This window comes from Enhydra lutris, unplaced genomic scaffold (genome assembly GCF_002288905.1).
Source record: "Enhydra lutris kenyoni isolate GAN:26980312 unplaced genomic scaffold, ASM228890v2 scaffoldscaffold68, whole genome shotgun sequence".
In the NCBI taxonomy this organism is placed as follows: domain Eukaryota; kingdom Metazoa; phylum Chordata; class Mammalia; order Carnivora; family Mustelidae; genus Enhydra; species Enhydra lutris.
Window position 1 is genome coordinate 8,648,795 of NW_019154152.1, and position 18,749 is coordinate 8,667,543.

At 37.3% G+C, this 18,749-nt stretch overlaps 1 protein-coding gene across 1 annotated transcript; it reads right to left on the reverse strand.

Annotated features, from left to right (window-relative positions):
* Window positions 1-2,205: 2,205 nt before the first annotated feature.
* Window positions 2,206-3,195, reverse strand: LOC111159245 (putative olfactory receptor 52P1). The gene has a single exon (XM_022521679.1). The coding sequence runs from the start codon at window positions 3,193-3,195 to the stop codon at window positions 2,206-2,208; it is 990 nt and encodes a 329-aa protein (XP_022377387.1).
* Window positions 3,196-18,749: the final 15,554 nt, after the last annotated feature.

An 18,749-nucleotide genomic window follows, 5' to 3' on the forward strand; every position in this document is an offset into this window, starting at 1 on the left:
TATTTTATTGAAGAAATGGATATGTCAATGACATTTGAATTTATAGGTGCTGAATAGCTAAAGATACTCACTTTTATTTTTTAATTTCTAGCCTCATTGCCCTCAGTCTTGAATTTTTTAAATTATTTCTTCCTTATGGACCTCACTGAAGCTTCCTTTTTAACCTAATATAATTTCTTTGAGAACAAGGAGGAAAACATTATTGACATGGAAGAAAAGCTAGGATTGGGTGGTATCACAGATGTCACAGAGGAGAGATTCTGGAGAAGGAGGTATGGTCAATAATACAATGTGTTGTAAGGAAGTCTGGTTAGAAAAGATTACCTGTGGCTTTGGTGGCAAATGTTTCACTGGAAAGTTTAACTTATGGTGACATCAGATTAAAATGTAGGAAGGGATTGGAGTCAAGGAAACAGAAGTAATTAGTTCCAAAAGTATTTTTCAGAAACTTGCATAAAAAAGGTCAAAAGACATTTTGCTGTTGGATCAATGTGCAAATAAATTTGAACACTTGTGGAAATAAGAACTAGAAAAGTGAGTGATGGGCTGAGCTCCCTAAAGTACATTTTATGAAGCTTGCTTGATCAGGAAAAAAAAAGAATTAATAATAAATATGTACAGTAATAAAGGAGGAAACATTGCCTATATATGTCAAAAGTTAACATGAAGATTAGAATTTGAGGTGTATACTTCTCATAGTGTCATTTTTCTTTACAAAATAGAAATGAATGGACTCTGGCAACCATGAGGGGCAGTGGTATATAAGAAAACTGAAAATGATAAACATTAACTATTTCAAACCATGCAACAGGTAAAAGCATAGCTATGTAGCAACAGGTTCCTAGTTAATATGCAAAACTGTGAGCAAACAGTGTTTGGAGTCTGCATGTCTTTATATTTTTTCTTCAGGACTGCTCCACACTGAGTATAGGAACTCAAAACACAGAAGTACAGAAGTTTCCCAGAGTTGAGGTGTAGGGTTTGTATGCTGGCAAGATTATAAGTTCGAAGCATAAAACTGAAAGTCAGCTGATAAACTACAGTATTTAGAATTGCCTAAATTTTTAAAAATCTGTTAAGAATATCTCAATTTGAGGATTAGAATGAAAAATTAATTAAATCAGTACCACCCACACACTGACAATCCTCTTAGAGAACACCATAATGATTTTCTTTCCTTTGAAAAACAGACAATATTCAGCATATTTTATTGAATTGTTATATTTCAAAATTATTTATCCCCACCTCTGTGAAGTATCACAGTCAAAACATTCATATTCTTGGGAGGAAATCTTTAAAAATCTGGTCTTTGATGTTCAGCCTTCAGGACTGATACTCTTCAAGAGAGAGAGGGTCTATGAATTTCCAGCAGGGGGTTTTGTGTCTCCTTTCCCTAGCATTATGGGGTGACTCTCTTTTCCTTCTAAATAAATGGATGAATGCATGGCCTCAACTATTGGTTTGTGTAAGTGACTGTCCTTTGTAAGTTTAGAGATAGAAGTCAATGACTTCTGGGAGGCCCTTGTAAGAATGTGTAAGAGTATTTGGACATTGCTTTTCAGGGAATAATACCCAGCTCAGCTAGAATTAAGTTCATTCCCTAGAGTGTAGAGACAAGAATATCTGTATGGGATGAATATTCCAAATTTAGAAATGAAGGGCTATTCCTGACCTATCCTATACTCTCATCTGTAGGTGTCTTATTATTTTGTACCAGAGGATTCTAGATTTCAAACCCTAGCTCTCCCATTTGCTAATATTGTGGGTATTGGTGAGTCCTTCTCCTCTTTTGGTTTCAAGTGCTAATGGAGAAAATACAACCTTTATCCAAAAGTACCCGGCAGGTCTACTTTCTTTAACTTGTGGCTCTATGTCCTATCTCCTGATTCTTGCAGATGGTAACACAACAGCTATATTGTGAAGTATGAGTTTAGAAATCCATACCTGTTGGATTAGGAGAGTGTCAGAGAGTGAGGGAAGTTCCTATGACTAGTCAGAGTCTCTTCTAACCTATACTTCCTGGGATGGAAGTTAAGGATGCTTAACTAATTTGACCTCCTCTGTGATTTATTATTCCTGGAAATAGTCTAGGAGGTACTGTGCAGGACATTAGTGCAAGACTAAAACCTCTTTCCAGTCTCGAATACTGAGGATTATTTAATCTTGAAAATCTTTTTTGGACTAAGTCCCTCCTATACCTCTTGATCACTCAGATACCTTGACCCCAGTTCCCTGCCCTCTTTGAAACACTCTCACAACCCTTTCCCGAATTTCTTTGGTCTTAACTCCATATACCATAGGATTAAGAGCAGGTGGAAAGAGCAGATAAACATTGGCTAAAAGAATGTGAATATGGAGTGGAACATGGTGGCCAAAGCGATGGGTAAAAAAAGAGAAGAGGGCTGGTGTATAAGAGATTAGGATGACACAAACATGAGAACCACAGGTCCCCAGGGCCTTGGACTGAGCTTCATGGGATGAAAGACGAAGGACAGCTCGTGCAATAAAGACATAGGAAAGACCAATGCAAAATAAGTCAACCCCAATGACCAACAGTGCTGCTGTCAGCCCATACACATGGTTAGGCCTGGTGTCTCCACATGCTGGCTTCACAACAGCCATGTGCTCACAGTATGTGTGGGGGATCACATGGCTTTGGCAGAAGCTCAAACGCCCAATGAGGAATGGACATGGAAGCATGAGCATGGAGCCCCGCACCATAGCTACCACTCCAATTCGGGCAATGATGGTGTCAGTGAGGATAGTAGCATAGCGAAGTGGGTGACAAATGGCCACATAGCGATCAAAGGCCATGGCGAGCAGCACAGTAGACTCCATCATGCAGAAGGCATGAATGAAGAACATCTGTGCCAGGCAGGCAGAGGCAGAGATGTGTCCAGATCCACACCAGAGGATGGCCAGGAGCTTGGGAACTGTGGAGAAGGAGGCATCCAAGTCAATGGTTGAGAGCATGCATAAGAACAAGTACACAGGCTTGTGCAATGCTGGTTCAGTGGCAACAACAATCAGGATGGTGATGTTGCCCACAATTGTGGCTATGCCCAGGCAGCACACTGGGAGTGAGAGCCACAAGTGAAATTGTTCCAGACCTGGGATGCCCAGGAGGAAGAAAACAGAAGGGTCTGGATTAGTATGATTAGGAGACTCCATGGGCTGGACAAAGCCTCTGGGCATCTTCTCTGGTCAGAAACCCCCACACAGTATCACACTACCTGAAGAGATAACACAGAACAGAGACGTGAATGAGCCTTGAATGACACTTACTAGATATAAGTGTTAGGCAAATGTTATCAACTGTAAATTAGGATAATAAAAGTAAAGTCCTTTAGAGTTGTTAAGAGAATTATATTGGTTAATATTTGTACAGACCTCTGAATAGTAATTTATACATAATACTTGTTAAATAAAATACATTAATGTGAAAAAAAAAGATTCAAACAGGCATTTAAAGGAATCAAAATTGTCTTCTAGCTAAAGTCTGTTGTTGTCAAAGAAAGGTATGAACTTCATCCATTCTTCCCAGGAATATAACACACACACACACATACACACACACACACTCAGTCACTCATACTCTTCTGAAGTATAGGAAAAGATATGGTGGGACTGTTAGTCCAAAACACAATCTGCCCACACAGTTCACTGGGTGGAGTTGGATATTTTTCTTGTTTTTCAACCTAGAATGGATTCTGGTTTGGGACCCAGTACTTGGAAATTGTTTCTGATATTACTATCATGGCTGTTTCTATGCCTTCCACTAACCAAGAGAAATTTTCACATATTCCTGATCAACCTACACTTGCAATTCTGTAAGATAATCCATCCACCTTCACACGTCTAGTTTCCACCTCCCAAGATGCTCAAGTTAACCCTCTTTGGACTTCATCCTATTTCTGAAACAGAAACTTCCAGCTTCTTACAGTCCACTCTTGAGTTAACCCTTCATTCACATTCTAACTATGGTTCTTGGTGATGTCAAAGAAAGGATGTAGCCAAATCCTCAATTTCACTCTTCCACCAATCACAAGAAGTGATTTTGTAACTACTTTGACTCACGCCTAGATGGCGATGTCTCATCTTCTGTTGAAGAAAATCTTTTACTACTCTTTCTCCCACATTTACCATACCCCTCCTCCCTAAGAGGACACAGCCTATTGTGGGAGTACTTAAGTTGGAGGAACCATGCAGAACATTTGAAATCATGATGGTAACGAGATAAAAACAAAAATCTAGTCATTAAGATAAAAGCTGAGAAAGCACTTTAACTAAAAGTTTTCAAAACAGGAATAAGAACTTTACTGCCTAGAAATTTGTTCTATATATTCAACCACAAATATTTAATGTGAGCCTCCTCTTTAATAATCCCTATTCTAGAAACTGGATAACCAGTACTGGAATAATCAATACCAAAAAACGCCACTGATTCTAGGATATTTGAGGAGTTAGAAAATAGTTATCACACGGGAATTGAGTCCTTGTTACAACTCTTTCTTGCTCCTGTTGTGTATATGTCAGAAGAGAATAGAAGTAAACTCTCCTATTCCTTAATGGACCAGATACTATGTGTGCATAGTTACTGGAGAAAAAAATCAGGGAAGTTTCATCTTCCTGCACAGAAGATCCTTCATTACCATTTAGCTAGGTTTAAGAGAAAAAAAAAGAAAAAGAAAAAGAAAGAAAGGAAAAGAAACCACCAGATAGACTAAACCTGTTAGTAAACAAAATCAACTATTTGTTTTCAGAAATAAAGACTAACAGAAGAGGGGAGGTTGGTGACAAATGCTATGCTAATCACAGCTCGGGGCCAATAAACCACATAACTTCCACAGAAGATATTTAAACATAGTTTTATGAGCAGGTGCATACAAGAGTCTCATTGGTCACAGGGCTCTGTGAGCTTATTCCTAGAAGGACCAAGATAGCAAAGATCTAAATTTCTGATCAATTTGACCAAGGGCCTTATCTTCCCTAAGGAAAAACATATCAAGGTGAAAGTTTGAACTTATCTAAAAATACACTATTATTGATGTGATTTGTGTTATTTCTCCACCTAATATTCAGGCAAGAATACATTCGGACCTCATGCTTGTCTTGGCATATTCTTTGAAGAGGTAGGATATTTTTGAAGCATAGGAACTTGGGAGTTTTTAAAGCAGAAAGTTGTGGTGGTTAAAAAAAAAAGTGTAGACATTGGAATCCATGAAACTGGAAACAAATCCTTGTATTTGCCTCTTACTGTCAGTGCTGCCTTGGACTAATTAATTTTCCTCTAAGATCCTATAAATTTTTTACCTTTTTTTATAATAATAATAATAATAATAGTTTGTAAGGTTGATAAAAAACTTTAAAAGTACCTTGAAACAGTTTGTGGCCCATAGAAGGTATCAATAAATGTCATTTACTATTATCATTGTCTTTATTTTCAGACAAAAATGATTTCCTATCCAATACAGAATCCTCACACTGTTTCCTAAGCCATCCAAATCTAGTCTTCGCATGAACATTTATGTCATGAGAACATGAGAACATTTATGTCATGAGAACTGTTCAGTTGCAGAACATAAAATAAATGTTCTTTATAATTTTTTCTGTGTGCCCTCTGAGGTCACATGGCAATCATTAGGAGATTGGAAAATAGCTCCCCGGGCTGCTTTTGGCTAACCTGGATATACCCAGCACTGTTTTTTATGACACAGATTTGCTTGATGAGCTAATGTGGATTTTGGCTAAGCTGAATGGCTCAACATAGATAATGGAGCTGTAGTCAGATGCACAAGCAGCAAAGCCTTGCTCACCGTACCACCCAGCAAACTTAGGTTTTGCCAGACATCCCTACAGTTTTCAATTGCCTCACAAATTCACTCATGCATAGCCAGAAGGCTTAACTTAATGATTCTTCAGTGAGGTTGTTTTCTGTGTGTTAGTTAGGTATCAGACTCTATGCTTTATGGATTTTTTTCTTGTAGAACCTGGACTGAGCACAGATTACCACATATCACTTGATTAGATTGACTCCTAAATGGCTGAATGTAAGTGAACATTACTTGCAGTTTTTGTGGTTTCTTTCTAAGGGATTCTAACTTCATGCACACCAACCCCTTCACAGGGCTCTGCACTCTTAATAACTCACCCAGGTTCATCATCTCCCCATCCAATTCACAGGAATGAGTCTGTAGTCTCACAGCATCTCTTGTATTAAATAGTTTATGATGTTGATAAATATGTATGACCATTGTTACTCACACTTCAATGTGAACCTGTCCCTCTGACTCAATCTCTAAACCAGTTTTTATTGTGACATTAAAGCCAATGCTCTCAGTGAGATAAAAATTCAAACGTCACAATTTGGGGAGAAAACTGGGGATAGAGAAGACTTTCTACGTCTGAAACTGCACCACAGACCAAAGGCTGTCACTTGGTCTGCAGAAGAGCACAGATAAACATGGCCTACTTCTTCCTAGTGAGAACATTGGGCCATGAAAAAGCCCAAAGCAATCATTTTAGAACACTCGACCATGAACACATTTAAGGTAATCATTAAAGTTCCAATGATTCTTCTGTCCAATTTCTTGGTGTTGATACAGTGTCTGTCTATTTCACTAGGTACACACATTTCTCTCAAATGCTTAATGGGTAATTATTTCTTATTAGGATTTTAGGAATATCATAGTAAATGTCTTGAACTTTCTCCACAATGCCTCCCATTTCCCTGGTGTGGCTAATATATTACTTGCTTCTTCCTTTGCTGGCATCTCCCTACTCCATTCCTCTTTCTATTTGGCCTAATGCCAAACTAACACTTCTATTATAGGAAGACTGTTAACTACAACTCTAATTCAAACCACACAGGGATGTTATTCAGCAGAATCCCCTTTCCTGGTCTCTAAATATCCTCCCTGCTTTGAAGTAAACTTCCGATCTACCAATTTCACAGACAGAGAGTTCTCTTGAGGGCTAAGAAATATCTTTTTCAGACTTTTCCCTAGACCAAACTCACCTGACTCCAGGACAGCAGAAATGAGAAGGCACAGCAGTTTGGAAACACCGTCAGAAGTCTGAAAGAGCATTACTAATCTTCCACCCTCAACTATCTGAATGTTGAGCTGAGAAGTTGTTATAATGATAAGGAACCCCAGAGATTTCAGTGGGTTGCCCTGGATTTATGCCTGGAGCCATCCAGGGAGCCTTTATGTTCCCTAGGAAATTGAGCAGCTAAGCTTTTGTCTTTTGGTTGACCAGATGAGAATGTAGAAGTGAGGGCAGAGGCTTTTGTTAAAGAGGCAGGAAAAAATATTTGCAGTCTACTCTCTTGGAGCACTTTCTCTTTGTTTTGTTTTGGTTTTATTCCTCTACATCTTAGTGCTGGCACTATTTATCCAAGGGTGCCTAACATTTTAGAAGCACTGAGGCTATAGGGACTGTGGGTATCTGATCTGAATCCCTCTCTGTTACCAATGCAGTGCCATTCCCCAGGGACCCTGGGACATGCTTTCCTTCTTACCCTCAGTGATTATCCCTGGCCTGTCTGCTATGTTTACTCCTTCGTGGGACTCCACTATTACTGTATATGTCCCTAGACTGACGATTGTTATGCAGATGCAGAACAACTGGCTTTGTGAGATGTCTTGTCTTTTTTTTTTTTTTTTTTTTTGTATTATCCATGCAAGATGTAGCAAGCTGGTAATGGAACTCAATAGAAAATTGCACTTATGGGTGAAGATGTGTATTGCCAAAGGCAATTTTTTACCATATGAGGTAATTATATTAAGACTTATACATTAAACATTACCAAACCTATATCTCCTGGTGTCCTTTGCTGAGAATCTATATTCATTGTGTTTATCTCAGTAAACTGTGTTGTCAGAGAATTTCTTTGCATTAAATCCATAACGTAGTTTTTTCTGGGTCTAATTCACTCCTGGCCAAGACTTCCAAATACAGAGAGTTTATTTGGTATAGCCTCAACCCTCATATACTTTACTCCATCATGTATCAGAAACCTCTTTCAGATCATGAACAAGTATCTTAAATACCACTTCCCAGAAAACCAGCCCCAGCTATCATCTAGGACACCAGATTATGCAGAAAGACTTCCAAAAATTGTCTTTGCAAAATTATAGTCTCTGTTCACAATTTACGGCAGGACTTGGTCTTCTTGTCACCTTCTTAAATACTCCTCTGGTCATTTTCTCTGCTAATCACACTGTATTGAAATGGACCTATCCTTGCTGTGGGCAATCCCCACAACTGGACCAGATCTAAATTCTGGTCAGCTGCATACTATTGATGCTAGCTCCCGAGACTCTCTAAGCCAGCAATATTTGAACTTCAGTGTGATTCAGAATTATCTGTGGCTCTCATTAAAACATAAGTTGCTAGTCCACACCCCCAGAATTTCTGATTCAATTAATTTGGAGCAGATGGATTTCCAATTAATGCTGATGCAACTGGCTAGGAGATCCCATTTTAAGAATCATTGCTCTAAGAAACAGAATATTAAAATTTTTGTTTTAAATTTCAATTGGGTGTTTTTCCCGAAATTGCTATGTGGTCTGCACTCCTGATGGGTTCTATCAGACAGTGCAGCTACCACAAACATCTTTAATAAGTCACCTTAAAAACCTAGAGCAGTGCAGGCTTGCAGCAGTGTTCCTCTTACAGAAACATCCCCTGAAACATCTTCTTTGTCTACAGCTTAAAGTGCCTCCAGGAAGCCTTCAATTCATCACACTCCTATAGGTAACAGGAAAAAATAAAAATTAGAGGAAGAAGAAATAAATAATGTCTTTCTTTGTTTCCCACATACAAGTCGGCAAGTTCTGGGGAAAGTCCCAGGTGGTACATTCTGTGGAAGCTATGATAGCATTGTGGTTTGTCAGCTTGGGCAGGCTAAGCTACGTTTCCCTGAATTCCCATTCTAGCATGTTCCATATGGAGTAGTCTTTAGAGAGGGTAAAAAGGTGGGAAGGAAGCAGCAGCCACGGTGTGTCACACGCGCACCTCTTGGTGATTCAAGCACTCATATAAGTGCTACTGTAAAGGGATTTCATAGATATACCAACACACCCCAATCAGTTGACTCTAAGGGGAATTAACCCGAGTGGGCCTTTCTTAATCACTTGGACGGCCTTAAAGGGGGCTTGGACCTCCAAGGAGAAAGAGAGACTTGCACTGTTGAAAACAACTTCAGTCGTGCCTGGGGTGGCTCTTGCCTGATGTGACCTTTCCTTCCTGACCATCTGCCTCATTCATTTCAGACTTCCTGGTCCAGCAAAAAAACACTGTAAAAGCCATTCTCCTGAATAGAACTGTATCCGTATCTACATCTATATCTACATTTATAATTTCACTATGTTTTTCTGTTTGCTTCTGTTTTCAGTTACGTTTTTCTGATTGAAACTTGACTAATACAGAAACTAATGTGTTTTATTATTTCATTGTGTTATTGATGTATATCTTCCAGGAATTTGGAGTGTTGGGAAAAGAAAAATAAATATTAGAAATGGAAAGCAAGGGATGCCTGGGTGGCTCAGTTGGTTGGACGACTGCCTTCGGCTCAGGTCATGATCCCTGAGTCCCGGGATCGAGTCCCGCATCGGGCTCCCAGCTCCATGGGGAGTCTGCTTCTCCCTCTGACCTTCTCCTCACTCATGCTCTCTCTCACTGTCTCTCTCTCAAATAAATAAATAAAATCTTTAAAAAAAAAAAAAGAAATGGAAAGCAAGACATAGATCACATATAGCAAATATAAAAGTATTAGATGATGTTACTATAAAAACCTAATGAAAATAGGCATGAAATCTTAGACCAACTATACACTTTTCAATAAAATATAATGGGAAGCAAGTGGTGTCAGGTAATGGCAAACCAAACAATTAGAAGTATACAGTAAATCATGAAAATTTGGAAGCATTTATAAGTGCTTCTAAAGAAAAACTACTAAGAAATCCACTAGTATCCCTATTCCTTCCATACTGAACACTGTCCTGGAGGTCACAGCCAAGCAATCAGAAAGAAAACTAATAATAAAAGTGTGTGGCTCAGTCAGTGAAGCACCTGCCCTTGGCTCAGGATCCCAGGTCCCAGGATTGAGCCCCACAGCAGGCTTCCTGTTCAACAGGGAGTCAGCTTCTCCCTCTCTATCTCCCTCAGCCCCTCTCCCCGGCTTGTGCTCTCTCTCTCTCTCAAATAAATAAATAAAATATTAAAAATATAAATGGAATAAGAAGTGCAAATATTAGTATTTGTGTAGAAATTAAGAGACTCTGTAGAGAATTTGTAGCCTATTGAGAGTGCAACAAGATTGACGTAAACAAAATCAACATAGATGGAAAAATTTTGTAAATTATGGAGCAATGTAAGAGATTATTAATGAATTTTATACTTGTTACTATATATTTATATTTTATTTATATGTGATTAAAGAGAACACCATGCCACGATCTTGGATGAAAGTCTTGACACCCTAAAGATGTCTAATCTCCTCAAATGGATACATAAATTAGATGTAAGCCTAGTTAAAATTCCGAAGGGAATTCTATAGAACTTGTCAAACAGTGACATTTACATGAAAAAATAAAAATTTAATAGCCAAGTTTGCAATAACATGGTGAAGAGACTTGATCTATTGGATATAAAGAATTATTAAATAACAATTGTAAAATAATGAAAAGCCCAGAAACAGACCCACACATTTATTTGGCATATATGCCATTAATCAGAAAGGATAGGATTACTCATCAGTAGTTGAAGTTGGGTATTTATATATTTTAAAACAGGGAATCCTGGGTAGCTAAGTTGGTTAAGCACCTGCCTTCAGCTCAGGTCATGATTTCCAGTACTGGGATTTGACCCCACAATGGGCCTCCTGCTCAGTGAGGAGTCTGCTTCTCCTCTGCCTTTCCTCCCTGCTCATGTTTTGTTTTGTTTTATTTTTCTTTTTTTTTCTATCTCTCTCAAATAAATAATCTTTTTAATTTAAAAAAATGTATTTTAAAACATAATGATATGATCATTTCATGATCCATAGACAAAAACATTCTAATGGTTTAACTTCTTAAAAGAGTGCAGGCTTATATCTTGATGATCCTGGGCAATTAAGACAAAAATGCACATGTCATAATGTCATAATGACACTGGGCAGGGAGAAGAAGAAATTACTTTGCCTTTCAGGATTTTTACAGCTGGACTAAGAATCAAATTGACATGAGACAGGTTAACAGGAGAAATCAAATTTAATTATGGTGATATCTCTCTCTGAAGCAGGTCCTCTACCTAAATTCTTTTAGGCAGTTGTAGGGGTGGTCAAAGTTTCTTCTTGAGTTTTCCAGGCTTTCATTGTTTTCAGATCTGCATAATCTGCATGCTGAAATGGCACATCTTGGGGACAACCTGCCTTGGCCCCTACAAAACAATTGATACAGTTCACTTGTCATAATTTATGTTAGCATGATATGGAATAGTAACATTCAATAGGTTAGGAGAAAAGTATTGAAAAATATATGTGGTAATATATTTATAAACATAAAATAAAAATAACTCCAAATCAATTTTTAAAGAGACTAATAACCATTTAAGAAAACAGGAAAAATACACAGAAACAAAGCTCATGTGGTTAATAAATTTTTAGAAGAAAAATGCAACTGTAAATACTAATTAGATGCCATTTCACATGCATCAGAATAACAAAAATAAACCACACCAAGTGCTAGTAAGAATACAGAGAAGTGAACACTCAAATATTGTGGATGAATGTGCAAGATGACAGAAATATTTGGGAGAGAAAGTTAACAGGATGTAGTAAAGGAGAAAGTATGCATATACTTGAGTAAAGTAGCTCTGTTTCTTTGTGTATATTATATTGTAGGATATTTCCAACATTGTAATACCATGGAACTTCAAAGAAAAGAAAAATTATGACATTATGGTACAAAAAATTAGGCTCCTCAAAATTGGAGGCAGACCAACCTCTATGATAGTGTTCCATTCCTACCCCCAACCCCAATCCTAACCCTCTTATTCCTACCCTACCCCACCCCATTCCCATTCCCAATCCTACCCCACTCCCACCCATACCCCACTCCCAGCTGGCATAAGGACTGAGATCAATAACTCAGCACAACTGTAACTCATTTATTATCACAAAAGGTATATTATAGCATGTTGATTAAGACACTAATGCAGAAAACCTCTTGTAAAGGGAGACATTAAAAGGTTGTTCTTTATCTGTGGTAGCAAAAGTTAAAACACTCACATGAAAATTTTTAAAAAGTTGCATTATATATGAAGGATGCATTCTGGCATGTACTGATGAATGTTATTTTAGTGTTTAAATAAAATAAAGCAAGTAAAAAAATTTTAAAAATTTGCATTATATTAAAAGAATGGACTGTTGTGTTACAGATAAAATATAGAGCTAGATTATGCAAAATGCTGCATGAAAAAGTTATACAGTAAGCCTTCTATGTTTAAACACATATATAAAGTCAGACAATATATTTTAATGCTCATTCATAATTATTAAAGAAACAAAGTGTGTAAGAAGAATATATGCTAAATTTATGTCATTAATTGAGTCTCAAGTGAGAATGAGGATTGTGCCCTTCTGGCATTTAGTGGACAGAAGGCAGAGATGATAAAGTTCTACACAGTGAGAAACTCTAAAATCTCTTGATTATTATCTATGCCAAAACTTAAATACTAAACAAAGTATATTAGCTTTAGATATCTTTTGTCATGATAATGCTGTATAACAAAGCAACCCAAAACTTAATGGTTTAGGCAGAATAATGCCCCCAAACCCTTAAAAAAAGTCTAAATCCTAATCCTTAGAATATTTTAGGTTTCAGAGCAAAGGGCAATTAAAGTTATAGGTGGAAATAAGGTTGGTCAACAGCTGACCTTGAGATGAGGAGATTATTCTGGATTATCCAAATGGGCTCAATGTAACAAAAGGGCCTTTATAAGTGAAAAAAAAGCCAGAGGGAGAGAACCAGAGAGATTACAGGGAAGAAGGACCTTCTCTTGCTGGGTTTGAAGATGGAGGAAGGCAGCTAAAAGTAAAGAAATGAGAGTGCCCTCTTGAATCTGGAGAAATCAAGGAAACAGATTCTCTCCTAGATCCTCCAGAAGGTAGCCCTGATGACATTTTGATTTTCACCCACTGAGATCCTTCTGGACTCCTGACCACTGTAATTATAAAGCAACAGATTTGTGTTGTCTTGAGCCCACTAGCCTTCTTCTTATGGTAGCAGTAGGAAATGAGTACAGTTTAGAGCAACATGAATTTTGTTTCAGTTCTACTTCAGCTAGACAAATTCTAAAGTGGCACAGCTGGATGGCTCTGTACATGAGGCAAGTTGTCTTAGCTTGGTTTCAGTATTCAAACTGAATTCATGTGAAGTCATGATAACTCCAAGTGTTTTCATCCTAGAACCCAGGCTGAGGAGATAGAAGCCACCTGGGGGCATGCTTTCCTCAGAAATAGATGCACATAGAGCGCCAAGTCCAACCACACAAACACAAAATTTAAATTTCTCTGAGAAGTAATAGGAAATTGGTTCTACCTTAATTTATTCAGGACTTTACCAAGAACTGTAAAGTCATTAGTGACAATAAAGCATGTTGTATTTGAGTTCCTTCCACCACTGACCTCTATCAATCTGTATTTGCAACTGAAGTTTTTGGGATCACTGGGTGGTTCAATCAGTTAAGTGTCGGCCTTTGGCTCAGGTTCCTGGGATGGAGCCCCGCGTCAGGCTCCTTGTTCAGTGGGAAGGCTGCTTCTCCCTTTGCCTGCTACTTCCCCAGCTTGTTCTCTCTCCCTCTCTCCCTCCCGTTCTCTCTCTGACAAATAAATAAATAAATAAATAATCTAAAAAAAAGCATGTTGTATTTGAGTTCCTTCCACCACTGACCTCTATCAACCTGTATTTGCAACTGAAGGGAAACAGAATTTGTCACTCCAAAACACGCTAAAAAAAAAAGTCACAGTTTTAGCACAGTCAAACAATTGTGATTATTGACCGCAAAATCAGGAAAAAGAATCCTAAATTTCTAAATCCTTCTTAATTTTCTATCCCTGTGCTTGAGATTCTTAAAAAGATATGACATTGGGCATAAGAGCTGGGTATGTACTTTTTAAACCTAACAAGGACTTCTAACCAGTCCTGATCTCCTCTGTACTCTGTTCTGCTCACCCACCTATAGATCTTAAGAACATCTTCACTTCATGTGACCTTGACTGAGAGAGCCCTCAGTCCTAAATATTCCTTTTCCTTTAGTTTTCCCTGGTCTTTCCTAGCCTGCAGAGTAGGAAGATGCTTACAAAACAGGGGGGATAATCATATTACCTCTATAATAAAAGAAATAAATCATTATCTTCCATCTATTCTGCCATTTATCTCTCTTAGTAAACAAATTTCCTAATTCATACTTAACTATGAAGATGTTATTCTTATGAAGGGTGTGTTAGGGAAAGTTTATTCTGTGGGAAGAAAACACAGTAGAGTCAGATAATTAATCTATGGTGGCTTCCCTACGCTTCTATGTACTTCATAAACCAGATTTAACACAGATTTCCCACTGCAGGGTAAAACATAGAGAATTTATGCCTGGCACTGACTTTTGCCCATCATCATGATTGGCATGTCAGAGTTTAAAAAAAACTAAGCAAATAAAGGAATGAGTATTCTAGTGTTATCAACATAATATTAATGATAGAGAAGAATGATAACATTTAAACCTTGGATAAACATGTGAGGATACTGGATAGTAAGAAACCAAAAAGTTCAGGGCAATAGCTAAGATTGAGGTAGTTCTGTCCTAGAATAGGACTGAATGGAAGAGTCTTATGTTTCTGACATCCTACTAATTTCAGCAGACATACCAGCTGTTGAAGTGGCTCTATGCTAGTTATTCTAGGTATTTTTATATATAATAGCTCATGGAACTACTTCCATTCTAACTCAAGTTGTGTAATAATATTTTTCAGATAAAGTTACAGAAGCTCAGTTTCTTTGTAATTTCTCCATAATTATGTAGGTAGTAATAATGCTTATAGAATTTTATTTACATAAGGAATTGGTCTGAACAGATGCATGCTTTACTTAGTTGAATAGTGTCCCCCAAATTCATATTCTCCAAGAACTTCAGAATATGACATTATTTGGGTCTTTTCAGATGTAATCAAATTAAGATAAGGTTATACTGGATTAGGGTAGGACCTAATCTAGTGACTGGGGCCTTCTTAAGAAGAAGAAAATATGGACACAGACAAACACAAAGGGAAGAGGATGTGAAGAAACAGAAGGGGAAAAGCCATGTAATGAAAGAGGCAGAGGTTGGAGTGATATGTCTTCAAGCCAAAGAATACCAGGAATTGCCAGCACTCATCGGAAGCTAGAAGAGAGGCAAGGAAAGACTCTCCCCTTCGATCTTCAGACGGAGTATCACCCTAATGACATCCTGACTTTGGACCTGTAGCTTCCAAAACTATGAGAGAAAAAAAATTATTTAAGAGACCTACTTTGTTTTTGGTTTTAAGTTTTTATTTAAATACAAGTTAGTTAGCATACAGTGTTAATTAGTTTCAGGTGTACAATGTATGATTCAACAATTCTATGCATTACTCAGTACTCATCATGATAAGTGTGCTCTTAATCCCCTCATGTGTTTCATCCATCCCCCACCCACCTAACCTCTGGTAACCATCAGTTTGTTCTCTATAGTTAGAAGTCTGTTTCTTGGTTTGGCTCTCTCCCCATCCCCCCACCTTTGCTCATTTGTTTTGTTTCTTAATTTCCATATATGAATGAAATAATGTACTTGTCTTTCCCTGACTAACTTATTTTGCTTAGCATTTTACTCCCTGGCTCCAACCACATCATTGAAAATGGCAAGATCTCATTCTTTTTTATAGTGAGTAACATTCCATTATATATTTAATATATAATATATATAAGTATATATATGTATATATATGTGTGTGTGTGTGTATATATGTATGTATGTATGTGTGTATATACATAGATAGATTGATGATAACATCTTCTTTATTCATTAGTCATTCAATAGACACTTGGGCTATTTCCATAATTTGGTTATTGTAGATAATGCTGCTATAAACATCAGTGTGCCTGTTCCCTTTGAATTCGTTGTTGTGGGTTTTTTTTTTAATTTTTATTTAACTTGTATATTTTCCTTTACACGAATGATAAATGACTCTAAGTCCCCTTTCTCCTATATTCTGTATAGCTATAAGTTTCATATTTAGTTTATCTTTTTTTAATTAATATATAATGTATTACTTGTTTCAGGGATACAGGTCTGTGATTCATCATTCTTACACAATTCACAGTGCTCACCATAGCAATATCCTCCCCAATGTACATCACCCAACCACCCCATCCCTCCCACAACCTCCACTCCAGAAACCCTATTTCTTTCCTGAGATTAAGAGTCTTTTATGGCTTGTTTTGCTCTCTGGCTTCATCTTGTTTTATTTTTCCATCCCTTCCCATATAATCCTCATACTTGTTTCTCAAATTCTTCATATCAGTGAGATCATATGATAATTGTCTTTCTCTGATTGACTTATTTCACTTAGCATAATACCCTCTAGTTCCATCCACATCATTGTAAATGGCAAGACTTTGGGGTTCTGATGGCTGCATAATATTCCACTGTATATTATAGTGATCTGAAGGGGCATGCGCACTTCAATGTTTATAGCAACAATGTCCACAATAACCAAACTATGGAAAGAACCTAGATGTCCATCAACAGATGAATGGATAAAGAAGATGAATTAGTATTTTTGTATTCTTTGGGTAAATACCTAGTAATGCAATTGCTGGATGATAGGGTAGTTTTATTTTTTTAACTTAAATTTAATTACCCAGAGTTAGTGCATCATTAGTTTTTGATATAATGTTCAATGATTCATTAGTTGTGTATAACACCTAGTGCTCATCACATTATTTTTAACATAATAGTCAGCAGCGCTTTGCATAACCTGTTTGACTGCACTTCTGTTGTTTTATTAACTATTTGAATTAGTATTTAAATACTCAATTTCTGTCCTCTGGCCTATATACATTTGAGAAAATACCAAATCGGTAGCTTCTTCCATTGAACTATAATATAAAAATGCTGAGAATTTCCTAATAGTGCCCAAAATGATAAAAGGACTTTTTTTTTTTTTTTTTGCTTTGAACTGTGTGCCTTAAACAAACAAACAAACAAAATAAGGCAATGTCTGTCAAAGGCTGCAGAACAGACCACTGGACAAAGGTCCTCAGTTGATGGCATATATTCAAAGTATCAATCTCAGATTTATATATGTCTACATGTCTACATATGCATATGGATGCAGATGGAATGGAGTATTGACCTGTTTCACACAGTTACTGACATGTAAGATTCCAAGAACAAAAAGCATGATATTTTAAAAACAATCAGGCAAAATACAACAAGAGACACAGAGTAAATTAATAGATTTGGCTTGCTAATACAAACTCAATAAGCTAGGAAGTTATAAAGATGCTAGCATATTCTCATGTGTAGTGGTCTACTAAAACAGCAACCACAGGACTGAAGTTTTTGTTTTTTTTTTTAAAGATTTTATTTATTTATTTGACAGAGAGAGAGAGAGAGATCACAAGTAGGCAGAGAGGCAGGCAGAGAGAGGGGGAAGCAGGCTCCCCGTTGAGCAGAGAGCCCGATGAGGGGCTCGATCCCAGGACCCTGAGATCATGACCTGAGCCGAAGGCAGAAGCTTAACCCACTGAACCACCCAGGCGCCCCCAGGACTGAAGTTTTAAGAACAGAACTACAAAGCAGTGATACTTTAAGCAGAAGCAGAAAAACTCACCTGAATATTCATCTTCACTCATCGAAGAGATGTTTGGGAAAAGCATATTCAGCCTCATACTATGAAATTGTGTGTCACACAAGCAGAAAAGCAAAAAGCAAAAAACCTGCTGCAAGTAAAAGATGAAAGCTAAATAAGTGTCTAGGAATATGGATGGGAGAGTCATCATTGTGAGAAAGGGAACTATATCCAGATGCTTGTATTTATGCTTTAATATTTTAATATAGAAGGCAATTATGAGTAGACATAACACATGTCTAAAGGACAGACTTTGGGAACTGACATTATGTTGAAGTAGATGGACAATTTTATATCCAGTAGTGTATCCTACCACATTTGATTGCCTTTTTGAGTGCATGTATTATTTTGACAGCAACAACACAACCTGAGATAGCAAACATTAACAACATTCTTATTTAGTTCAGTGTGAAAAAGAAAACTCAGACAAAAATAAGGGGAGGTGAACCATGAGAGACTATGGACTCTGAAAAACAATCTGAGGGTTCTGAAGGGGCGGGGGGTGGGGGGTTGGGGGAACCAGGTGGTGGGTATTAGAGAGGGCACGGACTGCATGAAGCACTGGGTGTGGTGCAAAAACAATGAATACTGTTATGCTGAAAAGAAATTAAAAATTTAAAATAATAATAATAATAATAATAAAATAAGGGTTGAGGAGAGCCATGCACATCATTAGAAGCTTTTTTTAGGAGCCCTTGAAATATTTTTAAGGATTATCTTTAGGGAATATCTGCTTAGGTTACCTGAGTCAGCTGTAACTGTGAAAATTGAGTTATCATAATAATGATAGACAATTTGGTTACTAGAGGTTAGAAGATCCTGATAATAATTCTGTTGG